We start from the raw sequence: 26763 nt of genomic DNA on the forward strand, positions 1-26763 counted from the left end.
TTTGGTTTGGTTTGGTTTGGTTCTGTCATCAACGTAGGAGAAAGTAAAGTAAAAAGATATATGGCGGCTGATCAGAGAATCAAACTTCATCTACATGACATCATATTCTTTACATCATAACTTGACACGTGTCGATCCAACTCTTTTGTCGTTTTCTTCATTCCAACAACACTAATTATTTCAATTAATTCCTAATTAATCGTGTAAATATATATTACGAAATTATTTATTATACAAGTTTTCGGCTGTCTATTTATTTTGACTATCTTATTCACTACGTAGATTTTTTTTTTTTTTTTTTTTTTTGTGTGTGTGAATAATTTTACTTTGTATAAACTTTATTTATATAAGATAATATCTATATTATTTTAATATAATTAATTTATTCTTTTTGGATTATTTGGAATTTGAATTAAAAATTTTGGAAGATTAAACAATTATTGTGGTAGTCTCAGTCATCATGCCGTATATGTGTATATCTCTTGACCAGTCTTAGTTTTCTGTTTTTAAGGATAGGGAGAGAGAGGAAGATTGGAGATATATACATACATACATACATACATATATATGATATATGATATATATATATATATATATATATAAGTACGTATATAATAATGGTGGTGTGTGGGAGTTATGGAGGGTGGGGGACCTCAGAGTGAATGCAGCCACTAAGGACAAAACACAAACACTCAAAAAAAAGAAGAAGGCAGCGACATGCAGATAAGGCCGTCAAACTTCCCTCTTTTTTTTTTTTTTTAAAAAAAAAAAAAACTCTTCAAATATTAGATTTTTTGTGGTAAAAAAAAATTATCCTTATAATTATTTTTGTTTAAGAGAAAATTAGTCTCATAGTTGAAGAAATTTTTTTTATAAAAAAAATTATTTAATTACTACCCAAAAAAACATAAATTCAAATTAAATGATGTTAAATTTTACACATAAAATTTCAACAAATACAAAATTTATATTTTTAAAAGTAATAACATATATTTTCTGTAATTATTTCGGTCAAACACTAAATAATTTTTAATTTTAAATATTTTTAATCAATAACTATTTTAACAGTACTTTCGGAATTCATAACACAAGATACCGCGTAATTAGATATTTATAAACAAAATTTTTTGAATCACTTGTTACAAATTTGATCTTAGTTTTAAGAAATTTCTTGATTCAACTAATTTCTTTGATAAGATTGTTTATACAGTTAAATATATATATATATATATTACCCACTTTCTCTTAATGATGTTTTTGTTGTTATTACATATAAATAATATTGTGAATTCACAAAAATTAGTGAAGGATTCTCTTTATTTACAATATTACCCAATTCAAAAGATGAAAAAGAATTGAACACTCTATTATTGGTCCTTTATGTGTTAGTCATAAAGGAGAGACTATAACATAGACTTATCCATGAAGTAAAAGTATCCAACTTTTCATCTTTGAATCTCTCTACCCTCCCATCAATGTTGTTAAAAGTATCCAACTTATGACCAATGTGCCATGTGTTATTTGTTCATCTTTTCTTTTTGTTCTAAAGATTATATAGAAATTATTATTATATATATATATATATATATATCAATTATGTAATAGCTAAGAAAATAATATATCAAGTTAATTTTCAAGATTTTAAGTGAAAATTCATTATGAAATTCCAAGATTTTACTGTTTAAATCATTAAATCTATATAATTTTCTTTTTGTTTTTTTGGGACCAATTTGAAAGTTGGAAAGAAAAGAGGTATATAAATTATTAAAGCTAGTGCGAGATAAAAAAAAAAATATTTAAATAATTTAAAATGTAAATAATTGACTAAATCATTTATTATTAGTTGAAAATTTCGAGACAATATTATTTCTATTAAAAATTAATTTATTATAAAATTTGATGGATTCATATTTGATTAACGTTTTTATTCCGAAGAATTTATGTACAATAAAACGTATTAAAATATAAATAATTATTCAGAGCTTAAAGTTTTAGATAATCTATTAAAATTTATTATTTAAAAGATATAATACAACAAAAAAGAAATAAATAAATGTGATTATACAACTTTTTTTTTTTTTTGTTTTTTGTTTTTTAATGGTTAAAAGAGAATTCAAGTTTTTTTTTTTAAAAAAATGTGATTACCGTGGGCTGCTTAGAATAATGCAACATTTTATTTTAAAATTCAATGTTTCATTTGTGGGATGCAATTAAATGAATAAATAAATAAATAAAAAAAGATGAAGTATACCACTATGACGTGGATCTAATCCTACCATCTACTTACCATTATTATATATATATATGGCATTGTAAGATTCATAGGAGTCCACCTCTCATGTGTATATGTATATGTATATGTATATGTATATATAAATATATAATTTAATAGGATTCACATGTGGGGTGAGTGAGATGATTAATTAAGAATTAAAGCATGATACCCACATAAGCTAATTATTATTATTATTTTAAAAGCATTACGAGTTCAATTTCGTTATTCTCGGTTCATGATTAGTTTCTTTAGTCTTATTTAATTTGAAAAACATACTCACCTTCAACACCGAGCTCATCCACTAATACCCAATTAAATTCAAAACCCTATTCAAACCACCGAATGATTTTGAGCACACGTGTGTGTGTGTGTGTACGTACGTACGTATGTATGTATGTATGTATGTATGTATGTATGTATGTATACGTGATGAGGATTAATGCGTGCAATTTTTGTTTTGTTTTGTTTTGATTTAGTCAATATCATAAATACCTAACAATGAATCTTTCCTATCACACAGATTATGCAAAGAAAAAAAGTCTACTCATAACAAAACTAAGACCATATAAATTCCAAAACCCAAGAATATATATATATATATATTTTAGAAATTGTATGCAGCTCGGATCTATGGTAGTAAAGACTCAGAAGAGTACGATTCCTTTGTTACCCGGAAACTTACTTCTAATTTTTTTTTTTTTTTTTTACCATTTAAGAACAGCAAATTGGGTGTGTGATGAAGTATTCTCTCTGTTCAAAACAGGCAGCAACCGGTGTAGTTTATGAATGAAGAGAAAACTTGTATTAAACTTTAGGAGAAGACTGATTTTCTTTTTGTCAATGTTATACTAATTTTATAGTTAATTAAGTTTGATATATATATATATATATATACATACACGAAGTTCAAACCAGAGATATAAATATAAATTTTTTTTTTTTTGAGAAAACAAACAAGATGGGTAGCTTAAGGACTAGAGAAAAAAAAAAAAAAAAAAAAGGATCTTTGATTCCTAGGAGGTGTTAAATATTAAAAAAGCTAATCTTATGTTTGATTGCAGGAAAAGATGTGTTGAAAATACTTTAAGAAAGCTAATATGGGGGGGTATTAATTAAATCAACAACAAATAATAATATATTAATTTTGTTAAGATTTTCCACAGGATAAATGAGGCCAAGAGTGGTTGAGAAATGGGAAGATGCCAAATTTAGACGAAAGAGGAAGAAAGAGACAAACTAGGGTTGCAGAGCACAAACATACTAAATAAAGTTTATGATTATCCATAAAATTCCCAAAGACTTGAGTATTTGTCCTTCATTGGTTCTTTCGTCTTTGGCTGATGAGTTACGCGTAATATTTATTCTTTCATGCAAAAACTGGGTTGATACTTTGAATCTTATGTCATGTCTGATGTAAAATATTAAAGTACCTGGGACTGCAATGGGTTCTTCCCCCTACCTCCCACCTCCCACCTCCTCCTCCTCCTCCTCCAACTCTCCCAAACAGTAGGTAACTTGTTCAGCTGGAATTCAAATACCCACATGTCAAATATGAAGATATTAATAAAATATAATTACAACTTTTTCATTACAAGATAGCCCATAATTTTTGTCTTGGTCCTTTATTTTTTTATTTTTTTTTATTTTTATTTTTGTTCAACTTACAGATAGGTATAAGACAAAGTCAAGCCAATAAGAGAATTTCAAAAGTGTTACCTCCATGCAATAAGGCCATAGATGAATAATGGTCAAGAGCATCTCTCCACTTAGTTATGAGAACCTTGACTTTTGATTTACTTTTAAGGAAAAAAGGGTTCGAGGCCAACTGAAAATCCAGAAATGACAGTGAATCATTCACATGGATATCTTTCCACTGTGCAGAAATGACAGTGGGATCTTTGCCTCGAGACAGAACATGGTAGCATCAGCTGCTAATCAAAATCCCATCGTGTAATTAGTCATTACATCAAGTTGTTAGGGGAATTTGACAGGAAAAATGAGAGTAGGAAGTAACAAATTAGACTAGTCAAACGCACCAAAAGCACGAATGACAAAGGCATTAGGTAGCTGATTTTCAACTCTTACAATGAGATGATAGAGACCCCTGTAGTTTTCCACGTGCAGTTCACCTAATCTAGTGGCTACTCGTTACTGGATTTTCAAATGGAAATGCACCGGTTTTCCCATTTGAAATATTACATGATGATGAGTTAGGCCTAACCTGGAATTTCTCTAAATCAAGATATAAAATCTTGCTCACAAAACTGTGGGAAGGAAATGCAGAGCACTTTCCAACTATAACTTGGGTGCTTCACACAAAAATGACCAACAGCATTCCTTGACCCTTCATACTCGTTGTTGCCTCATCCGACACAATTCTTCCAGTACAGCTACTACACGCTGGAAATGCCTGCAGGATCATTGTTAAAGATGAAGTAAACTTATGCTGCTTTTCGATCGATTTCCCAGTTCAATTCCCATTTAATTAAACACAATATCTTCTAATTCTACATGTCAAAACTAATAAAAATTAAATATACAGACAAGGAGAGTGGAATGAGAATTGAATCAAACGCAACCTTATGGTAGATAAAATGGAGATAAGTACAGGAAAACGCGTTCATTTCTTGTAATGATGGAATACTCGTAAAGGCAACAAAATGGAGGTGCTTAGTGTCAAAGTCTTCATTACCATGTTTCTGACCAAGAACAGAAAAATGAAGCTAAATGACACTGTTAATCATGTCAACTTCACAACATTCAGACTGTGCCCAATTTTGACAAAACAGAAATTTTTTTATCACTACCTGTTCCTGGGTGGATCAATACGTAGACTTTTAACCACCCCAAGATAGACTTTAGTTAATAAAACACATCCAATACCATATCAAGATCTGAAGGGAAGGTGACAAACTGGCTGCATTTGGTACAACTTGATTCTCACTTAGTTTCAGCAGTCTCCTACAGAGAGCAATGCTCCATCGCAGGGAAAAATAAGCCTTTAACTAGGCAGCATTCTCTTCTCCCAGCCACAAAGGGGAAAAATAGAAGAATGAGGAAAAGAACAACAAATCAGGTTGCTCTCTTCTCAGCCTGAGTAACTACTTAGTTGCCCGTTCATCCTTTCACTTAATTTGGATAGATCTAAAGACAGTGAACTGAAGAAGATGCACATATAAAGTCAGTACAATGCAGGTTAAGTTTAACACAGAAAGACAAAATAAGGTGGGTTTTCCCTACAATGTTCTTCGTTTAAGACTTAAATTTGGATTAGAGTAGTATCCTACTCTATCCAAGTAGCAATTCATCTCCATTACTGTGAAAAAGCACCATATCCGTGACCCACCTAGTTCGTTTAAGAAAATCATTTAATTTTTTTTTTCTAATGTCCACCAATCACTGCACTGCCACAATCATTGTTTTTTTCTTCTTTTTTTTTTTTTAAAAAAATATTTTTATTCAATTAATCATTTTTTTTTAAATCTTATATTTTAATTTTCCATAATTCTTAAAATAAAAAATGCATTTTTTAAATTATTATAAAAACTACTTTAAAGATTATTATATCAATTATACCAATATTTGAACTATTGTAATTCAGTAGTATTATGACAATCTTTTTACACAAAAGATAAGCTTACGATACTATCCCACTCATGACTATTTAACTACTTTAGCTTATCCTGCCTGCACCAAGAAACATAAGAAATCTAGACTAATACACCACTTTTTTAACCTAACTTGTGGGCTTTCAATGTTTGAACTTAAGCAGAACCTTCCCAGATAGCGAATAATATGGAAACTGATAAGTTCATTCCAGGTATATTCCTTCTTTTTTAAATGAAAATTTCTTTCAGTTTTGTTGAATCCTAAGCTTACATTTGATATAATGGACATGATGCAGTAAAGTGTGGGTAAAGCCTTTTTTCTAGCCTACGTAACGTTTGAAAGATAAATTACTTAGTTGAATAGAATATAAATTACTTAGTCGAACTAGTTACCTTACCCAAGGTGGATACTAATATCACCTCATGAGAAATGAATAAACAATATCCATCCAGGTAAATAATCCTTTCAATTTTTTCTTTCAACCCCTTCTTTGACAAAAATGCTACAACCATGATTCTCACCAGCCTTACTGTCGCTATCACCACCATCCCATTGCCATTTCCATTATCACTGCTACCACCCCTGCTATCTTCACCATTGACACTGCCACTGCAAATACTGCCATCACTGTCATTGTTACTGCCACTACTGCCCCAATCGCACCACTACTATTGCCATAACCACCATCGTTACCATACAAATGGAAATTTCAGAAAATACTCCATCACGAGATATCAAAAGATCAAAATAATTAATTAAAAATATCATGAAAATCCATGGCAGAGAAGAAATGGTTGAGATTGCCAAGAAACAAGAACAAGCCAATCTGAAGAAAGAATAGACGAACCAGAAGTAAAAGATCATTCTTCAAAACTGAAAGAGCTGGTAACAAGTTCCAGAAGGCGAGCATCTTCTCTAAGACCTCAAACTCATTCTAACCCCATTGAACACACTCTACTCATCTTACTTGGCCCATCGGTCTAGAAAGAAACATCGCAAACTATTTCATTACTATTCCAGAAAGGACTATTCCTTAATCTTCAACCATTTCAACCCTTAGCAATGAACCCAAGACCAATGGCCACCACCACGCCAAGCAGTTAACATCTGTAAACTACCGACAAGATGTACAAAAATCGAAACTGTGCCAAATTTTGCTCTACAAATAAGATCATCTCTTCCAAATTGATGCCATCCCATCAGAACCAAAGGTTCTACCAAACCTACATGCAGAATTAAATATCCCCCGATTATCCAACGTGGCTTGAATATTCTAAAGACCACCAGATTCAATGAGAATGCTCATTGTGATTCATTGGTGGAATGAAGGTCCAACAAATGAGAAATCAATTTAAATGATGATATAGTGAGGCTACCTGGGGGCTATCAAGTGAGTATCTTTTCCATAGATCTCAAACAAGAAATCCAAAAAATGGTTCAGATGAAGGAACCTACTAAATTGGCACAAGCAAGATTCTCACAGAAACTATAACAATTATTTGATGACAATTTTTCTTCCATCAACAAGATGTGCTTACCACCACCACTACCATTCAAAAAACCCTACGTCAAAACATTAATTTGAAACCTGAGTTACCTGGATATTAGCGTAACTGGTAAAGAAGTATATGCAAAAAAAGAAGTTAGAAATGAACGTTTCTACCGTGAAGGTAAACACCTGGACATCAATACACGAAAAAGCAAACATATCCAATTACCATTGATATGAACAGGATCAAGATTAAAAGGAGGAACAGCCTGCAGAAACCATGACCTCCTTGATTGATAAGCCAAGTGTATAATTACATGCTATTGGACGATGCCAGGACTTAGAAACCTGTGACACAATATGGTTTGCTAGTGAATGCAATAAAAACTCTCTTGATATCTAGTTAGACTCGGGCAACACTGACAACATTTTGGATGCATCCGCAGCCAAGAGACAGAATCTTAAACTCACTTCAACTGGGCCACTAAAGGTCACTGTAGCCAGTGGTCAAGAAATCCGGTGCACTTGCTAGTATCGAAAGCTCCATTGGTCGATTAAAGGTGCTACCTTTACTGCAAATTTCCTAATCCTCAAATTAAGAAGTTATGGCACAATGTTGTGAGTCCAGTGGTTCAACAACAGGACCTCTTTGTTGGAACTTTGAGAAGCAATTCAAGGAGTTTACTTTACTATGAAAAAGAATATTGACTACTAGACTCTGATACTGGCTAAAAAACAATGGGAACTTTCTGTTGGAACTTCGAGAAACAATTCATGAAGTCTGCTTTACTTTAAAAAAAAAGATATTGACTACTAGACTCTGCCAAGCAAATAAGCAAGGAAGATCAGAAAACGATGAAAAATATGCCTACCTATTTTTTTCTAACATAGAAAAAGAAGTACTATTGAAAAGAGAAAGCTACCGAGTTCCTTAGCGCTATTGTGGAGCTTTGCAGCACCACAATTAGTCACACTTCCAAAGATAACCTTACTCTGTTGCCACTAACTAGTCTTTACAACAAACCACAACACCTAACTGCTTTGCAGAACTTTTTCTTAATCTGATATCCTTGAAGAACTAACTAGATTACCCCCCCCCAACCAAGCCACCAAAAAAACAAGATAACACATGGAGAATGTGCATTGATTACCGAGCACTGAATCATCTAATGTCAGAGATAGATAATATATAGCTTTGCTTCTCTCCAAGATACTCTCACGTGCAGGTTATCACCAATTCCTGGCACCCATATGATTGCCTTCGATGGTCACTATGAATTTCTTGTTATGCCATTTGGCATAACATATAACCCCTCCACATTCCAAAGCCTTATTATTAATATGTTCACGCCAGTTCTCAGAAAACTTGTTTCGGTATTTTGGGATAATGTACTCACTTATAGAATGGAAGACCATATTGTTCATTTGAGAAAGGTTTCATCATGTTAAGGACCAGCGCTTTACTTGCCAACTGCAGGAAGTGCACCTTTCTAGGGAGCCTGCTAACTACATAGGCATTTCATCTAGCCTCTCTGCCCAAGGTCTTTCAATTGATCCAAAGAAGCTGAAGTTTTCTGTAACTGGCTAGTCCCAGCAACAGTTAAACAACTGTGCAGACTTTTGGAAGCTGCAAGCTTTTGTAGGCACCTCATCTAAGGGTTTGGCACCACCAGGAAACCACTAGTGGAGCTTACATAATCTTTATCAAGGAGGTATTGAGATTGAGTTATTGTAATCTCCACTACTCATGTTCTTGATAATCTCATCAAAGAGGTTGCCTAGTTGGAAGAGGAAGTATCTGTGCAAATGTGGGAGATTAACCTTTATCAAGAACATATTATCACAATTGCCAGTTTTTCCTTTTCCATATCCCTTCCACTAGTGGGCACTTCAGTGTTGATTCCTTTGGAGGAATTCAAAAGATCAGTGTCTATACCACGTAAGAGCTTGGAAGTTAGTGAAACAATCTCTTCAGTAAGGGTTGTGCTATTCGATCTTTAATTAAGATGAATAGAATCCTCTTATGGAAATGATTTTTGAGATTTATGACGCACAAAGGCCAGTTTTTTGAAGGGAGGTGATCTGGGATAAGTGCCTAGTTTGCCATACTTCTGTTTTTTCTTTTCCAGCCAGAATGCAGAACTCCAGTCAAATGCTAAAGACAAAAGTTTTCCAAGTAAAAGTAGAATATATTTTAGTTTTTGATAAAGGTGAACTCAAAAGCTGAAAATAAATGCTTTTGAGATATGGCTTGTCCTGTAGAATATGAATAATGTTTATATGTATAGTTTTTTGGAGATATGGCTTGTGTCTATTTTTTGGCTCCAAAATACAAAAGTCTGGATCAGTCACAAAACACATGAGAATTTTAAGTAAATGCAGAATTTGTTGTTAGCATCTGATAAAGGTGAACTCCAAAGCTCGAAATTCATGCTTCTAAATATGACTTGTTATATACGAAATAAATAACATTTTTAAATAAGTGTATCTATTAAGCTTATGTTTTACTAATTTATTAATTTAATAATTTGAAAATAAAAAATATGGTATTAATTGATCATAAATAATTTACCATAAATTATTTAAAATTATTATTTTTAAATTAAATAATTATAATTTAAAATAAATATTTATATTAAAAGTAAAATAAACATATAAAAATATTTTAAAAATAATTTAAATTATTAGACATTTTTTTAAGAAGAATAGTTAATATTATTCAAATAACTGTAATAACTAATTTTTTATTGTTGTGCAATTTTTTACTATTTCAACAATTATTGCTAATTCTATAACATTATTGATCAAATATAATATCACTTTTTGTATTAACAACACTTTTAATAGCAAGCTTTATCAAACACTACAATACTCTCAACTTACAGTTATTTTTTCTGAGAATCATTTTATAGCACTTTTGGCAACGCATAGCACAAGCACTATCAGTCCAAATAGTTCCTAAATGTGGGATTATGTGTAGGGGTTGGAGGACTGGGAATGATAAATAGTTGTATGGGACCAGTTTGTGGAGGTGGATAAGCAGAGAGTTGAACCCCTCCATCGAGAATATAGTGTCTATTGTTGCCAATAGGAAGAACATGAGTTTTTGGGTGGATAGTGGTGACGGTTGTCCTGTATGTGTTAGATGCCCCAATGTTCTTCTCTAGCCAAGGACATGAATGTGGCGATTAGTAATGTTATAGATATGGACTCTTCTGCCAATACAATTTGGAATATGCATTTTACTACATCCATAAATGATTAGGAGGTCTCTAAACATCTTGATTCAATGACTAAGTTCTCTAAGAGTCTACCTACATCTCTAGACATGACTATCGCATTTGGATAAATGGATCTAGGATGTTGTGTCTAGATACAGGTTTTCATCAACACATAAATCAATACATTTTGTTCCTGTACTCTTTGTAACAACTCTATCAAACAGTTAAAAGGCATTCTGTATTCAAGATGGTGAAAGAAAAAAAATGTCTTGCACCTGACGGTATCCATGGGCGGTAAAAAGTGGTTGATTAGCAATTTCCTTGCACATAAACTCCGCAGAGACACATAAAATCTGTCATTATATGAAGCCTACTGTTCCCAAAAAGAAAAGCCTCGCTCCCTCACAACTCTTCTAGTCTCTGCCTGTCGAAGAAAGTCTGTATGAAACTTCTTGGAGGCTGATGTTGTTTTATCAATTAACTGACTGCATTGACTATCCTTTAAATCCATCACACACTGTGCTGCAGTTTGTTTACCAGACATCCAATCTTGAAGCATCTCTTCTATCTTTGGTTCTGGCAATAAATGTTTCCCCTTCATCTCCATATAATATTTGTATGCTTCTTCCAACTTACCGTTAAAAAAGAGGCCATGTATCAGCACAATATAGGAGCTACGATCAGGACCAATCCCATTCTCACACAATTCATTCCACAACCTAAAGACATTATCAAATTGGCGCCACCGACAAAACTTTCTAATCAACATTATGTAGGTATCATTAACTGGCTCGCAGCCCGTCTTTCTCATTTTCTCCAACAGCCCAAACACCTCTTCTCCTGTCCTCAGGACACGCATGAAAGCATGATAAGTTAGAATAGTAGGGGAAAGTCCTCTCTGCAACATCTCATCAAAAACTTTACCAGCCTCATCTATTTTTCGTGCTTTACAAAGAGGCTTGATCAGTGAGTTATAAGTAACAATATTTGGAGCAATACCCTTCTCTTCCATTGTTTTCAGGAGATTGATAGCCTCTGTTACAAACCTACCTTTCGCAAGTGCATGAGTAACTGCATTATACACTTTCCTATCTGGTTCAATCATCAACTTCTTCATTTGGCTAAAAAGTTTAAGCACCTTATTTAGATTATTGGATTTTGAGTAGCAAGACATGATACTTGCAAATGACACAACATCATGTTGAATACCTCTCTTCCCCATCTCCCTCCAAATTCTCTCTGCCTCACGTGGACTACCAATTATATTACACCATCCATTAAGTATTATATTAAAACTCTTGGTGTTAAAAGGATACACATCCTTGTTACAGAACATCAAGTGCTCAGCATCTTGCACATTCTTGTATCGACAAAGTGCAGATAATAGACTTTGAAACTCGTCAATTCCTACATCAAATTTAAACCTTTTATACGCATAAAAGGTGTTAATAGCACGTCCAACATCATGCACAGCACAATATCTCCTGATCATGATCAAAAGAGTCTGTGGAGTCAAAAGAGATTCACCTAATCTTCCCCTCCTCATTTCATCAATGACTGCCCATGCAGTATCAAACTTTCTCATCTTCCCCAGAATTGAGATCATCATGTGATATTCACGCAATGAATGATAATAACCTGGCTGCTTCTGAGCCCATAGAAAGAAAGTAAATGCTGTCTCCCAATCATTTCGAGCCCGTGAAAGAATCTCAGTTACCAGCTCTGATGAGGCTTTAACACTACATTGCTCAAGCCTGTTTTTCATCTCCACACGATTGTTCCCACATCCCTTCAGGATATCCCAAATGGTCTCCGCGTCCTGTGAACTTCCTCCATCCTTTAATCCGAATTGTTCAAAAACAGATTCGTCGACATCCTTGCTATCATCCCCATCCCCATCATCAGCATCACTATCAGTGTTGCAGCAGCTAGCAGTTTCTTTTGATTTCTCTACCTTTATGAAACTTGAGGTTTCAAGACTTGAGGTGGAGAAAGAAGAGAAGGAAAACGGCACGCCAAAGTCCAAGGAACTGCTAGAAGATGGTTCAACACTGGAATTTGATATAAGGGTCGGTTTAACATACCCTAATTTCAAATTGGAGTTGACTAAAACTGAAAAAAGCGATAGTCTTGATCGTATTGTACCGAATCTTCGCATTTCTAGAAACTAAACAAGCTTGCAGAAAGTAGAGTTTACGAATGGAACACAGAGCACGTAATATAAATAAACCCGACCCGACCCGGCCTACAACATAAACCCTAACCCTGACTTTTTTCCTTCAGCCGACCAATAAAAGGTCCATTTCAGGCGCTTATTCTCTTCAGTGACTGTTCACCATATATAAATCCTGTGATTTCTAGAACTACAAATCGGAAGACTGCAGGTTTGAAATGAAACTTCATTCTCTAAACACACACGATCTGATCAAAGCAGTTTTTTGGCTTTAGCAGATCGGTAATGCGTTATGATTCTCCTTCTCATTTCTTAATTTTTGTAATTTTAACGTCTTCTTTCATTTGGGATTGGTTCCGATCTGCCATTATTTACTTTCTTTCTTTATCTGAATTACAATGTTTAAAATTTAATGAACATTTCTCTTTCATGTTCGTTTTTCTGAAAAATAATGAGTTATGTTGCTTGCTTGCAGATGGCTTGGGTTTAAGCAGGCAGAGGAGAATCTGTTGTTTATATATACTTCATATATTCACACATGTTATACAGTTCAATATCACATGAACAGATGAATGATCAGTTTGATTTGATATTTATTTTCAATTTGGTATATTCCTTTAATCTGACTTGGACATGACTACGCAAAAAAAGAAAAAAACCAAGAACAGATGCCAATAATTTCTTATGCTTTTCATGTGCGTAACCATTGGATGAAAGGGCTGTAGCCAAGTCCACTGATTGATAAAGATTGTCTCGTGTAAATTAGAACCGGGATTGAGAATTGGGTGCCCTTTAACTTGAAATGGCCAAAAGGGCTGTTGCCAAATCCACTGATTGATGAAGATTGTCTCGTGTAAATTAGAACCAGGATTGAGAATTGGGTACTCTTTCACTTGAAATGGCCAAAAGGGCTGTAGCCAAATGCATGAAAGGATCGAGAAGCTAATCGACCAGTGGTTGTGATCAGTTGACCTCATTGTCTCACACAGCTTCTTGTACAACAAAAACATACATTTGGTATTTTGAGAAATGATATGATGAATAACATATACTTCCCTATTGGTTTGATTGCAGAATGATGGCACTGACCAGGTATTAGCTCTATCCGATCATTTTCTCAATCTTTTTGTCAAATGATTTAAACCCAATTTTCTTTTTCTTTTCTCTCCTTGATTCCTCTCATGGCTTTTTCCTCAAAAGATAAGTTGTGTTTAAAGATGAATTATTTTCTGATCATGCATCGAGATGAATACAATATTTGTAATGGACCAACTTCCAAATGTAATTTTTGTATGGATGAGAATTGAGAGCTGTTTGGGTTGTTTTAGCTACTTTTTTTCTATGCATAGAAGCACTTTCAAAAATGTAGATATTTGAATTGGAATTTCATGTGAATGATGTAGTAGTTATCAAGTTTGAGTATGAAGAAATAAAAATACTATGAAAAGGATATATCGTTATTCTATCTCATGAAGTTTTGTTTAAGCTTTTGTATATTCTTAGTTTATTTTTAAATAATAATTATTAATATATAAAATTTAGATATACTATTAAATTTAGATACAAAGTGTGAAAAGTTTATTGACATCAAGGAGATGCCAACCTGTGTATATAAAGTAATACAAGACTGAGTCGACTTTTTCTAATTCTTCTAAGAACTCCTCCATTTTTTGTTATAATGGGTTTGCTTTAGACATGAATCATGAAGTTGCCTTGGATAGATTGAATGAAGGATATACATCTAAAGCAGCTCTAAAACAACATGCAAATAATCTGACTTCAATCTTTAAATAGCAGAACAGAACATGAAAATAATAAAGAATAGAATTGATTTGATAATTGATAAAGAATGTCTATCTCTTACGAAGATTTTTCTTTTCAAAGTAACAGAGATAATGCAGACCAAAAAGAATTATAGAAGTAAAACAAAATGTAATAGTGTTGTTCTGTCTGCTCTCAATGACTAATTGAAGAATAACTAAAGTCACTCTGTCAAAATTATAAATTGGAGCAGCATTTTGAAAACATAATTACAATGAACATAAATCGAATTACTTCCTCTCATTATTCCGACGATGTCAAGCATATCTTGGGTGCTTCCGGGTTCATGCAAGTATTGACCTCTCAAATGTTATTACCACTAGGGCTTCGCTTGAAAACTGCAGTTGTTACATTCGTTCAATTTTGCATTCATGAAGATACAGCCTCTATGGCGCTGCCCAGCGGCCATGCAGCTTCAGCAAAGAATTTATTGTATGGAACTTTCTTCACCAGTGTAATCTCTTGCCATGGATCAAGTCCTGTCCACAAGAACCACCAGAAAGGAACATGAACATATCAGATTCCTGCTGTGCACTTTTCAACTGTTTATGAGATTCTGTATATTTACATTATTTGTTAAACCATAATCAGAGCTTACCAAATCCGTCAACAAGTAGTGTGTATTCGTACACGAGATCCATGCATAAGTATGGGAGATTATTTTCCTCCACATTTTCATATGCAGATTTCGCATTCTCAAGCTTAGTTTCACAAGCACGCTTGGCTGCATCCTCAAAATCCACAGGCCGTACTTTTGCGACAGGTGCATTGGGATCAACAAAACCAGTCTAACGGAAAAATTTAAGTTAGCAAGAGTTACCCAGAATGAAAAGAAATTCTTAATCATCCTCAATAACAACTAAAACATGGATAACTAATAATATACTACCTCAGCAGCCCTGTCAAAGAAAAATGAAGCAACAAATAGATGTTTCTGTCCATCACCCCCTCCACCATTCCACACTCCGCCGAATGTGCACTTCATGTGCGTACATGTAGATTCATTAACTTTGAGAGCATTGATAGCTACCCTCCTGCATTCATCCACACTCGTGCCAGACGGAGAAGCCCTGGCTTTATATTCTTTTCCTCCATATTTGTAGGAACCTGACAAACAATGGCGTAGAGGGAAGAAAACCTTTTAATACTCACTATTTCAATGATGATATTCAGAAGAAAAGTAGAATTTTGTATATTATAATCCCAGAGCAACCAAAATGAGAAGTGATTTAGTTATATTTTACAAAAGAAGCGGAAATAAATCTGCAAAAGCATGGGAACAGCATGCATCTTGAAGGCAGAAGAATACCATGAAGAAAAAACTAGGCCACTTTATTTCTTAAGTAAATCGACCTACCATCATAACCAGCCAAGATACATGGGTTGCCAGAGGAATCAGAAGCCTTCAAGATTTCTACTCGAGCTGCTAGTAAACCATAGCTCAGGTAGCTGCATGGAAGTTGTGAAAACTATATTAACTAAGAGAGAAAACTAGAAAACCAAATTTTTTTGAGGTGCGGTGGCAAAAAATACTGCATCCTAAATATGACATCTTCAGTAGGACAGTTGCGTTACATACAATTGAAGAGAAGACAAACGATAAAGTAATTGATGAAAAAGATATAAAGTGGCCCAATAATCTATGAGATAAAACACCAACAAAGAATCAGTTATGAAATCAGACAACCTATTTATAACAGGAAAGAATGAAACCTGTGAACATATAGATAATAATCTCTTCCCTTCAGACGCATTTCCCTAACATATGCATCCTCTCCATTGTGTACTTTTGGAGCTTTTGCAGCATCTGCCTCTGAGATAGCATAAGCCATTTGAACAGAACCCCCTCCAAGATCAACCACTCCAACTGTATTTGAATATTTTTTTCCCAGATTCCCTAAAAGAAAGTTAATTGTCACCTGTTGAATACAACACTTCAGAACAATATTAACAAAAAAAAATCCGGATTTTGTAAAAATCATTCTAATGTATATACCCCGCAAATTAGATCTTCATAGTCGAATAATACTTGCAGGGAAATTGAAAAATCATTTTCCAGGCTGAATGCTGAAAATTGAAAACTAGGATACCTAGGCAGAAAATAACCAACTATATGATGCTTATAAAGAAGCCACACAACTAAAGAACTAACCATAAGATGAACAAATGCTCACTCAGGCTGTAGGTAAAAGCATAGGCCTTAACAGTAAACCATAGACATACTAAGGCATTCACAAATTTTGTGATACAGAGCATTCAAGGACTTGAAGGAGCAATCAAACAAATAAGCCAGCATGTCAAGTTATGGGCTAGCGACAACAGAGAGCGGGAGGCCAGCAATATCTGCTCCAAGCTGGAAAATGTTCACCAATCAAATCAGTTTCATTTGATTTAGTTTTCAAAATTTTGATTCAGGTTTAGTTTTGGCTTTTTGACAGAGCTGCATCCCCAAGCATTAGCCTGGTAGAGGGTGCATCCTGACTTGGGTAAGGACCCAGATTCAAGTGGTCCTCTGCTGCATCATTTCCTATGAAAAAGTTTATCAATGCTAATACCATAGATTAAATCAACTGAGAGAAACAAAGCAGATAAACATAATTTTATTCATCTATTCCTTCTTCGGGTTTCTAAATTCTTATCCTTTCTAAGACAGTTATTTCTCCATTAATTTGAACTGGTTCTTGCAAAGTCATTAAAACTGAAATACCAGAAATGAACCAACTGCTTAGTATATTTTACTTTTAGGATTTCCGAGCCAAAAGTATTTTGGTTTTAGGTTCTGTCAAACAGAACAAACTGAATTTCAAACATCCACTGCTGGCTAAGAGCTAGAATGAGCATATAGATGTATCCACATGTGAGCTGCTCCTGTGTCGAATTACATAACGAAGAATTGGATAAACTTGGTTATGACAGTGCCTGACACAAATGCAGTGTTGTAAGGCTTGGCCAACCCCACGATGAAGAGAATAATGCATGGTAAACTAGACTTACACATGGTAGGTATACTAAACATATATGTTGCAATCACCTTGTCAACACTTGGACTTGCAAAGTTTATATGTAATGGGGTGAAGTGCAAGGCCATGAGTGCAATCAACTAAGGGGAAACTGGGAGACTGTTCAGTTTTCCTCATGCTAGCTAGAAACTAATAAACCCATACATTCATTCAAACCCCCATGCAGCAATCTCATGGATGCAACCATTGTTATTAAACATAAATTTGTTATATCCCAGGCAACATACCCACTCATAAGAACCTTCTTGAGTGCCATCCAGAACAGTTACCACGTCGGATTCAAGTTTCAGGGTGCTCCTGTCTTTCAGAAGGTCCCTGACCTTAAAAAAATGAAATTTGAGAAAATAATAAGCACTAGGTGAGCATATGAATTTGATCAATGAAAACAATCTGAATGGAGAGATACCGCTTCCAAGATTTTCTCAGATGTCTCAGCACCTAATGCCCTCAATCCTGCAGTCGCCTGCATAATATTGTCCCACATCAGTTATGCTGACAAGAATTCGAGCGAATTGAAACACCATTCAAATGATATCAGTTTCATGATCAGAATGCAGAGACAAATTACCCACCCCAACTCTGACAGGTGTCTTGGACCTCAAGTCATGGGGCACAACACTTTCTGCTTTATCAAGAAGTGATGCTAACGAGTTGGCTGCTTCCCTTGGATCATTTGCATAGGCACTCAAACCTGGTTTTATCTACAACGACTATGATAAAGTAAGAAATAAACACAAACAAACTATTACTGCAATCTTAAGCAATAAACTACATCACAGCACTAACAAAAGAAAAAAAGCCAACAAAAATAGACTTCAGCATTGTTTAACTGGCAGTTCAAAGACCTTCGCTTATTCTCCTCTAATAAAGCCAGCTGAATTACGCATCTCACGTGAAACTCAGATAAATTCACAGAATCCAAGCCATAGATTTAGTGAATCCAACATGTTGCAGATGCAAATTCGAGCTCTCAACACGAAACAAACATCCCCAGACTACAGTTTCATGGCATCTTAAGTCTAAGCCTATGTCGTTTCAATACCAAAACTCCACTACACTAAACTCTGATAAAACTATGTAAATCAGGATCAAAACCACAAGGGATAGAACCCAAAAAAGAAATAAGTCCTAAGAATAAGAACATTGCTAAGTTCTAAGTAAGCAGCATCTTGAAACTACATCTAAAGGTAAAATTCGACGAAAAGTCAAGATTAGTACTTGCCAGAACCGGAGAAAGCAAAACCCAACAAATTAAAAAGAATAGAAACCCATTACCTGCACGAAAAGCTCGAGATCTTTGCCGATAGGAACAAGATCCAAATTCTGATCAAAACAGAAGACATGCACCCGACTACCCGAACTTCCGGCATCAAAGATGACAGCATAGCTCTTGGGACTCCTAGAATTGGGCGATACTTTCCGGCTGTTAATCTCGTACTCTTCAATCACCGCATCAGACGAGGAGCTGTTGGGCATAAGGAAGAGCACGAACATAATGAGTAGGATGGGCACAGACACAACCACGAGAACCCCTCGATACTTGTGGATCTTGTCGGAAAGGGACTCATGTCTCCCCATAGGTCGTTTAATCATCTTGCCGTCGATGAGGAGGTACTGTTGCTGCTGATCGGAAGTGGGAGACGTGGCACCGGAGGAAGCAGAAGCGGGACCCGACTCCAGAAGCTCAGCGGAGGAAGGCGACCGGTACCGGATCTGTCCGTTCCCGGTGGCGGTCGGGGTGGGTTTTAAGGACTGCGATTGCTCTGTTAGGGACTCCAGGACTTCAGTCTTTCACTTAAATAACAGTAGAGAAAGAAAAGTGAAAAGACACCCAGAAGAATAAAACGGACGATTGATTTGATTGTGGGTTTTCCAGATCTAAAACGTGGAGCATGCGTGTCGCAGAAACAGAGACAATGCAGGAGCCGGTAATTTTCTCGGTGGGGGTTTCGGGCGTTCGTCTGTTTCTCCTAGAAGGAAGGAGTCAGCAAGACCAACAGAGAAAATGGAATGAAGAAGACGAAGATGGTCGATAGGATATCATATAAAGATTTGATCTTTACTGTGAGACAACAATGGTGGCGTTATTTATTGATGTGTTTAGATATACATTGGCGTTGTTTAGGGGAAAAAATGAAAGGGAAAGGTGGCTATTACTGGCTGGTTTCTACTTTCTCGTTTCCTTCCTTATATTGCCGGTAAAGTGACAGAAAATTACTTAGAAAATAAATAAACCAATGAAAGTACCTTTTTTTATAAATTTTTAATTTTTAGAGACATAATTTAATTTCAATACATACAAACTGTTCCAAATATTTGACGCGTCAAATAAAATTAAAGCGCGTTTTAACTGATGAAGATCTGCCTAATTTTAAGTATAGAAGCCATGGTAATTTATGATGGACTAATTTCAACATTAATAATGCACGTTGACCCAGATGACGGTAAGCTTTTAAATACTTCTTTATGCAGTTGTCAAGGTGAACAAGAAGCTAGAATAATGGATTTGTCTTTAAACTTACGCTGCCTCGTTCATAAAAGCATATAGTCAGTCAGGTGCTGAGGATATACATATACAGGTGATACGTATAGGAAGTATGAACAAGTGTAAAACTCAAGCAAGAGTATTTAAAAAAATTATGGGAATGTTGGGAATAAGATGACAGGATCCAACAGAAGGCATGATCATAGGCTACCAGCTTCTAAAGCAATAAAGTTGCTGCCTCTGTAATTTATGACGATTGAATTTAAGACATTTTAAGGCAATCTCAAATTCATTTCCAGCACAATCTGCAGCCTCTCACGAGTTGGAACAGGCTAATCTGCTACTATTATACAAGGCTGCATCGAAACTACACTGTGCATAAAATTAAAGAATCAAAATCAAACAGCTGTGAGGCGAGGAAGAAGATGACTGAAACTGCACACCAGTTTCTGTGGCGGCATCCTATGCAGCCATACAAACTGTATGGAAAAGATAATATAATAGATGCAAAGAAAATCACTTGCTCTCAACTGAATGGTTAAATTGCCAATCCATTACAATTAAGACAGTCTAACCATTATAAAGTAGCAATGAGAACAAGAAACGGAAAGAAAAATATTTCTTATTGCAGTCCCAGAAACCTTTATCGACAATGTCAAATGGACAAGTGAGCTCATTACTCAACAACCTTGAATGGACCTCGTTAGTCCACCTCAGTCTTACAAGTGAGCTCATTACTCAACAACCTTGAATGGAACTCGTTAGTCCACCTCAGGCTTTCTTCTGTTTCTTCTTTTTTACTTCCGTTGGGGGGAAGATAATCCGGAAAACTAAAGCAGCGAAAATTGCTCCAATGAATGGGCAGATCCAATAGACATAAAAGTGCTCCCAGCTGTTGTGCCAATTGTTTTGGTATGCCCAGCCAAAGGCCTGCATGAGAAATAAATGATTTTAAGCTATGACAAGGCATCTGAGAATTGCCATATTCAGTAAACAACTCCTCGGAAATCAATACGTAAGAATTCGTTCTATACTCAACATTCAATAATCACAACCAAATGAAGTATCCTTTGTTCCGAAAACAAGAAAGAGAATGCATTACACAGTGAGTACAAGAGCACAATTTCTGGCCATGTCTTTAATAGGTCATTCTCTAGCCAAGCTGTTTGCCTTTGGATTCACTTTGTAGAAATCAACAAGAAAGTAGGACTACTGCCAAAGCATGACCTCTGGAATAACATCCTTTGAGATAATGGAACACATCCAAGGGCATCGTGGGGGTGCCAACCTTGTAAGCAAGAGATTTTAGGGCTGAAGAAAACCGAAAATTATAGTGGAAAACACTATGAGGCATTAAGTTACCCAAGAGGAGGGGATAACCATTAAACAAAATACCTGTTCTGGAACCAACAAGCACTAAGACTGGAAAAATTGACGAAAAGCCCTTTAAAGAATCTCCCATTTCTCTCATGCCAAATAGTCCAGAGAGTGGCATGGGAATGCTTGCAATAAGCTTCTTCATTGACTTAAGACTCCGAATACCATTGCATGCAAACAACTTACCCCAACCCACATAGATCTACTCAAAACCCAATTGATAGCAGCTTAGTCCCATATCCTTACCCTCTTAGGACACCACAAAAGGTGATAGAGGGTTCTTTTCCTTTTGAAATAAAACATTGTCTCAAATCCACAAGAGAACACCAGAAAATTATCTCTACCTAGATTATTTCTATATCACGAAGTGACTATAAACGTTAATCAAATTTAGTAGTCAAAAGAAAAGAACATTACAAAAATAACCCACTTGCACAGTTCCAAATAAGGAATTAGGAACATTAGGCTTTGTTATGTACCAAAAAAATATTTTTAGTTTTTATTTCCCATACATATGTGTCTATATAAAAACACAGGTGATGGTTGAAGATAAAATTAATATTTAATAAAAAATAAAAAAATAGCATAATTTGAAAGTAACTATTTTAGTTCTTTAACTACTTGTTATATTACATTTAGATTTTAAATTTTTATAACGTTTTGGTCCTTAAAATTATAACATTGTTTCAATTCATCGTCTGTTTATACAACTGTGAGATTTTTTAAGAGAAAGTGATAGAAGTTCTTTTTTGTAATATCTATATTCTCTTTTCCATAAAGTTTAAAAGTTATAGCAATTAAACATTAACGTAATAAGTTTAACACCAATAACAACTTGTTTTATTTAAGTCATGCAGATAACAATAGTAGACACTAGAAGCAGAAAAAAAGACCTGCAATAACAATTTTTTTTAATTTTTTAAAATTCATAATCTTAAATATAATTATTATAGTTTCTTAAATTATTTTTTATGTCACCAATGCAAGACATAAATAACTTTTCAATTTTTGTAAAACAATTCAGTAAAAAATCTTGTTCTTCAGGGATCATATCGGGAAAAAATAATTGAGACAGAATTATAAAGGCAAATAGTTCTGGGACTAAAATAATAATTTGTCTAAAAATTTTTAGTATTTTCTAGAAGAATGCTTTTTATTTGTTTTTCAGGCTTTTACCCTGCAGTCTGGAGAAAGCCAGCAAGAATGTAAAGCAACAGCTGGGGTTTCTTGTTATTTCTACTTGATACTGTATATGCACACATGAACATGAATATGCATGTTTATACAGGTGTGTATCCATATACATACACATACTGCTATATGCATGTAACTATAGATACATGTGTAAATATAGATTTACCTACATACAGAATACACAAATATATGAGGACAGAAAATAAAAACTAGAAAATATTTTCATGTATCAAACACAAACTAAATTCATCTATGCAAATGATGCTTTGGAAAGAGGAGAGGTGATATCAGTTATTTCCACAGCCCCCTCCTATCCCTTAATCATCATGTTTTATTCAAGATCAACGTGTAACTTACTAGTATTACTAGTATGAAGGAACAAAACAGATTCCAATTTCTAACTCAAATAGTTGTATTTCATTTGTAAAGCACACTGTCAAATAATTTCCATGAAAAAACTATCTTCCTTTATAGGAAACAATTTGGCACAACTGTCAAAAAAAAAAAATTCCGCGGAAAGGTTCTCTTCCTTTGTACACAAATTTTCATCAGATAAATATGAAGGTACAATCCTCACTTCACTACTCATTAGATTACAGTCTGACAAAGAAGCAAGAAGTAAAAAAGGCCCTGGAAAATATTGACATCTTCAAAACATTTAATTAGCATCGGAAATTTTGTATGACTCTAATTTATATGAAGGTAAAAATAGAGCAGGACTTAACAGTATTGCATGATTTAATTGTTAAATGGTGCTACCCGACTCTTAAGATTTTATCATAGAATGTGGACCTTTGTTCTTCTGCCTTTTACACTCGGAGATCCTTTTCTGAACTTCTCATACAGCATCCTTTAAGTCAAAACATGGCTTTCTCTCCCTCTTACTTTGAAGAAAAATGCTTCCCCTAAAGTTAGAGTTTTTATCCGAACCATGATCCTAAACAAAACTTGACACTAATGGTTTACTTCAAGCTACATACCCCTCAGAGGTTTATCCCTTGTATCTATTTGATGTGTTCTTTTGGAGCTTAGAGTGTAACGGTCACTATTTTTAAGTTACTTCCAGGATATGGTAAATTGTTTTTCACATTTGTGGAACCTTTTAGTTTATATTCTAACCACGATATCTTTATATCTATCCCTTTCTGAGCTTTTAGGAGCACAGCAATATAGAGTATAAGGTGTTGCATATGTAATAACAGAGAAACTGGTGACTTAAGCCTTCGATGAATACCTTATAAAGCTACATTGTTACTGATGCTGGCTTTGGTTTGTCCAACAGAGGCTCCAAAAATTAAAAAAGCCAAAGAAAAAGTTTAAATTTCCGTTCTCAGACATCTTTACAAGACTGCAATTCCAGTTCCTTTCATTTCTTAACATGTTCTTTAAAGGCAATTCTTAACAAATTTTACTTGGTAGGTAACATATCATTGTCAAAAGAAAAAAAAGTAACGAAGGAAGATTCCAGTACAAACATAACTACAAATATGGTGTAGGATAGAATATCAATATATTGAAAACAAATATATCTTCAAGACATAAAATCAAAACTATCTATTGCTGCATAGCGCATACTTTATTAGCAGCATACTTAGAGGAGATGTATCTCGTCATCTAGTACTAGTATACCTTTTATAATGCAGAAATAACCACATCTAGTACTAGGAATTTAAAAATGAGAATGCTATGCAAAGAGAGTTGGATTACTCACAATGGCAGGATTCATGGCGGGCCCAGTGTAAGCAGAACCTGAAAGAACCAAGGCCACAGTTGCCACGGCAAGTAACCATGTTTTCAACACCGAGTTGCGAGGACCCTTCAGGATAATTACCAGGACTGCAAAGGTAATTAAGAAAGTCAAAATCCCCTCAGCAACCGCTCCGGTGTGCAGTTCGACTTTCAAAGACGGTCCCCCAATCATGTGCTTGTATTGTATTGGCATCACCTCTGTGATAGCCAGAGCACCACCAACAGCACCTACAGCCTGTCAATAAGACATGCCACAGTCAATAATGTCATTAACCACATCATCGTCATGTTTTCTCTCTTTAATATATTACGAATTACTTCTCACTTTTCCAGTATATCACTAAAAGATTAATTGATCAAACAAACATGAGTCATAAAATCTCATTGGCTCGATAGAAATACCTTATGCCCAAAAATTCCATCAGAAGTAACTTTGCATCTAATATCAGGAAATATCTTTCTCTTTTTGCAGATGGGCACTTTATCCTTTAAAAAGCTAGAGGATAGGATCCAAAAAGAAAAAGAAGAGTTACGAATTCACATGGGCAGCTATAAAGGTATACCCATGAATTACATTTCCTTTCAACTACATGAGAAAGGAACCATCACAAACTTTATCCTTTAGAGAAAAAAAAGGAAAAATTGAAAGAGCATGGATGAAAAGAAGAGTGATTCAAAAAGATTCTACTAAGACACCTAGACGGCAAAACGTCTCTACTTAATCTTCTAACAACGTATATTGACATTAAAGTTACTAAATTGTCATGAAATATAAGAAAATTATGGAGGCATTACTGCTCTTAAGCATCACAAATTTTCCTCTTTCAAAAAGGAATATTCAAGAATGTAAACAACATATAGAAAACCACACTTATGCCCAGAATTCATTCAGATTGTCTAAAGCCAAGAGATACAAAAGGCAGATTCACAGATTTGGGAATTCTAACTTCATACCAAACGATCTTATCATTACATAAACACACATATACAAACACAGATCAAGTACAATAAAAGACATACATCGTAAACCCAGATCAAGGTTGTCATTCACACAAACACTTGATATAATCACTCAACTAAAGAGACAAATACCTGAGCAGGAAACCTGATGGCCATGGAGAGGAGGGAGTCGCTTCCAACTCCGGCGGCGTAGAAGGCGGCGGTTCCAGTGGGGTTAAAGCTAGCCCCACCAAGGGCATCGCCAATCAAACCAAAAATAAACACAAAGATGAACACAAGCAGCGTGGTTATGAGCACAGGTGCCCAAGCCACACCCTGAAGACCAGCAGCCCCCAAAATCATGACGGTCATCAATCCGAAAGTCGACGCAAAGAAATTCCACATGAAGGTCAAGATCATATCCCCAATCGCAGCCTTTATCGGACCCATTTTTGCAGGAGCTGCTGTATATCAATGGATTTCTTGTAGTCTCCTTTTTGTTACAGTATGAAGCTATGATAATGGTGAAAAAGAAGAAGCAATCACCATGGAAGTAACAAGGCCAGCTTCCTCGGTCTCTGCTTCGTCAGACCCAATGCAGATGTGGGCAAATGGTTTATATGCAGAGAGATTAAAGTGGCAAAGTGGGTTACTTTTTATTTGACCTTTTCTTTTTCAACATTTTTAAAGAAACTCTTTTTATTTGGTTTCTTCTGGTTGAGAAGATAAATAACGAGTGATTTACCTAACAAAGAGTTCTACTTCTACGAGGAAGGAAGGAAAAGATAAACTTACCATGAGATGTTTCCAACTATTGTGCTACTTTCCTTTATTTTTGGATTAATTTTTATTTTTTTAACCATATATTTCTTTTACGTTTTCTCTTACTATATATATATATATTATATATATTTTAAGAAACTTTTTTATCATTATATATTTTTTATATTATATGTGTAAATAATTATATGAATGGCAAATAGCATGCATAGGTGTTTACTATAGTCTAATAAAATATAATTAATTTATATTACTAAGCTATGAAATCAATTTTCAATTATGAATATCCCTAAAGAAAAGTTGTATCATCATATTTAATAATTAGTTGGTCTTGATCTATTGGGTTTTTGGAATTTTCATGTTGACCTTTTTGTTGACAAACCAAAATTTATGTTTGACTTAAAACATTATATTATATCATAATTTGGATATAACTTAAACCCTAAGATTTCAACTTCAAGTGATTTTTTTAATTTTTTTTTATGTCGTGGAAGTCTTAGTGTTTGTTGAGTATCAAATACGTATTCGACGTTTCATGTAATAACTTTGTTTTGTATATACTATTCATTTTATTATATCATATTTTTATTAGTAGTATTTTATTTAATTTGATACTTTTATTTTAATATTT

General features: G+C 34.5%; 3 protein-coding genes, 1 long non-coding RNA gene and 1 other non-coding gene across 8 annotated transcripts; 2 read left to right on the forward strand and 3 right to left on the reverse strand.

Annotated features, from left to right (window-relative positions):
* Positions 1-3387: 3387 nt before the first annotated feature.
* LOC110818472 (Tetratricopeptide repeat (TPR)-like superfamily protein) lies at positions 3388-12890 on the reverse strand. 4 transcript variants are annotated; one of them, XM_088206484.1, is made up of 4 exons: positions 10870-12890; positions 4312-4685; positions 3992-4203; positions 3388-3798 (listed from the first exon to the last, which is right to left on the reverse strand). In XM_088206484.1, exon 1 carries the CDS (start codon positions 12750-12752, stop codon positions 10965-10967), a length of 1788 nt encoding a protein of 595 aa, XP_088062610.1. In that variant the 5' UTR covers positions 12753-12890; the 3' UTR covers positions 3388-3798; positions 3992-4203; positions 4312-4685; positions 10870-10964. The 4 variants fall into 4 exon arrangements, with proteins under 4 accessions (XP_088062610.1, XP_088062611.1, XP_088062609.1 ...); XM_088206485.1 differs by having other exon boundaries at positions 3992-4206; XM_088206483.1 differs by having other exon boundaries at positions 3992-4685.
* A 3-nt stretch (positions 12891-12893) lies between these two features.
* LOC148253566 (uncharacterized) lies at positions 12894-14232 on the forward strand. The gene is made up of 2 exons (XR_015812873.1): positions 12894-13049; positions 13243-14232. It is a non-coding gene; the product is annotated as an uncharacterized LOC148253566 (long non-coding RNA).
* Positions 13795-13882, forward strand: LOC148253567 (small nucleolar RNA Z102/R77). The gene has a single exon (XR_015812974.1). It is a non-coding gene; the product is annotated as a small nucleolar RNA Z102/R77 (small nucleolar RNA).
* A 347-nt stretch (positions 14233-14579) lies between the features above and the next one.
* On the reverse strand, positions 14580-19794 carry LOC110818461 (apyrase 2-like). The gene is made up of 9 exons (XM_088221722.1): positions 18884-19794; positions 18181-18309; positions 18015-18071; positions 17836-17928; positions 16302-16507; positions 15946-16037; positions 15478-15695; positions 15187-15376; positions 14580-15067 (listed from the first exon to the last, which is right to left on the reverse strand). Exons 1-9 carry the CDS (start codon positions 19199-19201, stop codon positions 14958-14960), a joined length of 1413 nt encoding a protein of 470 aa, XP_088077848.1. The 5' UTR covers positions 19202-19794; the 3' UTR covers positions 14580-14957.
* Positions 19795-20594: 800 nt separating this feature from the next.
* SIP1A (small and basic intrinsic protein 1A) lies at positions 20595-26057 on the reverse strand. Its single transcript, XM_088221723.1, has 3 exons — positions 25506-26057; positions 24376-24648; positions 20595-21023 (listed from the first exon to the last, which is right to left on the reverse strand). Exons 1-3 carry the CDS (start codon positions 25800-25802, stop codon positions 20865-20867), a joined length of 729 nt encoding a protein of 242 aa, XP_088077849.1. The 5' UTR covers positions 25803-26057; the 3' UTR covers positions 20595-20864.
* Positions 26058-26763: the final 706 nt, after the last annotated feature.

The sequence above is a fragment of the Carica papaya genome, chromosome 6 (genome assembly GCF_054855325.1).
Source record: "Carica papaya isolate Zhongbai chromosome 6, ASM5485532v1, whole genome shotgun sequence".
NCBI lineage: Eukaryota > Viridiplantae > Streptophyta > Magnoliopsida > Brassicales > Caricaceae > Carica > Carica papaya.

What these genes read in the sequence shown, in the direction of transcription:
- SIP1A (XM_088221723.1), bottom strand. Translation starts at nt 25,802, where the DNA reads ATGGGTCCGATAAAGGCTGCGATTGGGGATATGATCTTGACCTTCATG. An exon ending in CCATCAGGTTTCCTGCTCAG is followed by an intron (nt 24,649 to 25,505) that starts GTATTTGTCTCT and finishes TCTTATTGACAG; the next exon opens with GCTGTAGGTGCTGTTGGTGG. An exon ending in CCGCCATGAATCCTGCCATT is followed by an intron (nt 21,024 to 24,375) that starts GTGAGTAATCCA and finishes TTTCTCATGCAG; the next exon opens with GCCTTTGGCTGGGCATACCA.
- LOC110818472 (XM_022047375.2), bottom strand. Translation starts at nt 12,752, where the DNA reads ATGCGAAGATTCGGTACAATACGATCAAGACTATCGCTTTTTTCAGTT.
- LOC110818461 (XM_088221722.1), bottom strand. Translation starts at nt 19,201, where the DNA reads ATGATTAAACGACCTATGGGGAGACATGAGTCCCTTTCCGACAAGATC. An exon ending in CTGAGAAAATCTTGGAAGCG is followed by an intron (nt 17,929 to 18,014) that starts GTATCTCTCCAT and finishes CATTTTTTTAAG; the next exon opens with GTCAGGGACCTTCTGAAAGA. An exon ending in TCTTTGACAGGGCTGCTGAG is followed by an intron (nt 15,377 to 15,477) that starts GTAGTATATTAT and finishes TTTTTCCGTTAG; the next exon opens with ACTGGTTTTGTTGATCCCAA.